This window comes from Nycticebus coucang, chromosome 16 (assembly GCF_027406575.1).
Source record: "Nycticebus coucang isolate mNycCou1 chromosome 16, mNycCou1.pri, whole genome shotgun sequence".
In the NCBI taxonomy this organism is placed as follows: Eukaryota; Metazoa; Chordata; class Mammalia; order Primates; family Lorisidae; genus Nycticebus; species Nycticebus coucang.
Window position 1 is genome coordinate 15,019,846 of NC_069795.1, and position 1,934 is coordinate 15,021,779.

Genomic DNA, 1,934 nt, shown 5'->3' on the forward strand with positions numbered 1-1,934 from the left:
ATGCCTTGTAACCACTACCACTCCCTCGGGAGTTCCCAAAAGGCACCACTACTCTCTGCCATCGTACATGGCTCTAATCCTATAAGCCTTGAGGATGGACTTTGTTTGCCCAGCAGCTACTATAGCAGAACCTGGTTCCTAAACAACTTTCAAGAGACATGCAATGAAACCACCATCAGCCGGCCGACCAGTTGTGAACAGAAGAACCTGTTCACAGAAGACAGCCATGTGCAAAGTACCTGCCTCCCTGGAGTTGTCCAAATGACTTATTCTGATCCCGGGCACTATGAAAGGACAACACATCAATTACAAAGCACCTCAGCAGTGTTGGAGCATACTTCTCAGCCTTGCCAGTCAGGAAGCAGTGAGCAAATGGGTTTTGTAGTCCCGAGATGCCAACCTGAGAGCCACATGGAAAAGTGCTGCCCACCCAAGACTTCTGTGTCTAAGAGTTGCCAAACTCTGGAATGTGAATCCAGCCAATGCCAGTCTCAGAGCCCTAAATCCAGCTCCTGTAAACCTTTGGTCAAAGATGCACCCGAGACACCATTCCTGGAATCTCCTTCTAGCACTTATGAACCAACTTGCTGTGTTACTGGTGGTTTGAAATTGCCTAGTAAGTGAAGTCTGTAGGGGACAGGGCATATTTTAATTTAGAAGAATTTATTTCTGAGATATTTAAGGACTCTTATTTCACTAAATGGAAAGTATTGTGTGTGTATTTGTAAGCAAATGAACTTGTCTTCTTCTACTAGTGTGTCCAAAGACAGAGAATTTTTGTTTTGTTGTTGCATTTTGGAGCACTTCTAGTGGTAAGATAGGGTTGAGAGGCATGTTAGTTATTTTACATACCTAGGACAATGTTTGTTATAAACAGTAATAATTGGGGAATAACATGAGTGCTTAAAAAGTCAGTGTTACTCTTTAACTATTAGTTATTTTTCCAGGAATATTTAGTATTGAATCTGCCTTATAAACTAATGTCCTACCATTATCAGAAGTGCATTAAGTGCATAAGACATTAGAGATAACACAGCCCTACAAGCTCAGCTAGTCCTATGGATTCTGATAATAGCAGCTAGCCACTATTTTATCCATCATATCACAACACTCTTAAGTTAAATACCAAGTTGAATCTATTACTTGAAAAATGTGCAAGAGAATGTTCAATTTCACCTCCATGAACTCTATAACCACATAGCAACCAGAAACCTTGAAAAACAATGAGCTCAAGTTTAGCATCTTCATTTCACTCTATTCCTGCAATTCTTCTTCCTGACTTTACCATTTCTCAAGTAATTCTTGAGTTGAGAGAATGTTCTTTGTATTTAATAAATTTACTTTATTTGGAATTAAAAACTTAATTGTCATACTATTATTTTTAGGCAATGCTTTTGTGGATTCCATATCATGAAGCTTTTTTTAATTGATGCAAATGGTATGAATATTTGAAAAATGAAAAAAAGAACATGCCCCATCATATTTTTTATAGTATGAACTGGAATTAAGTAACTCTTTGTGGTAGTCAATGAACAGTGGGAAACATACTTCATATGATGGTCAGAGGACCATGTAGTCAGAATGTGTGAAATTCATTAATTTTGAAGTTTTAGGTGTGTTCTGAAATTGTATCTCTCATTTTTTTCAAGGCAACATAAGGTTAAGAGTGTAGCCTTCAAAGACAAATTTCCTTGAGTTGGAATCTTAGCTTTGCTGAGTGAAGGCTATTTAAATCCCAACTATGTTACTGTGTGAAAATTATTTAAACACTCAAGACCTCAGTTTCTTCAACTTCAAAACTGAGATTTTAATTGTAGAGCCTCTGTGTGCTGGGAGAATGGGGACCAAAGACCCCATCCTTGGCAAGGGAAAGCACCCCCAGAAAAAGAGGAAAATTAAAAAGTAAGCTGAATGAGTTGGAACAAAGAAAAGTC

At 38.1% G+C, this 1,934-nt stretch overlaps 1 protein-coding gene across 1 annotated transcript; it reads left to right on the top strand.

Moving 5' to 3' along the window:
- On the top strand, window positions 1–624 carry LOC128567600 (keratin-associated protein 27-1). Its single transcript, XM_053564918.1, has one exon. It carries the CDS (start codon window positions 1–3, stop codon window positions 622–624), a length of 624 nt encoding a protein of 207 aa, XP_053420893.1.
- The last annotated feature ends 1,310 nt before the right edge of the window (window positions 625–1,934 follow it).

Coding starts and splice junctions, on each gene's coding strand:
- LOC128567600 (XM_053564918.1), top strand. CDS start 1: ATGCCTTGTAACCACTACCACTCCCTCGGGAGTTCCCAAAAGGCACCA.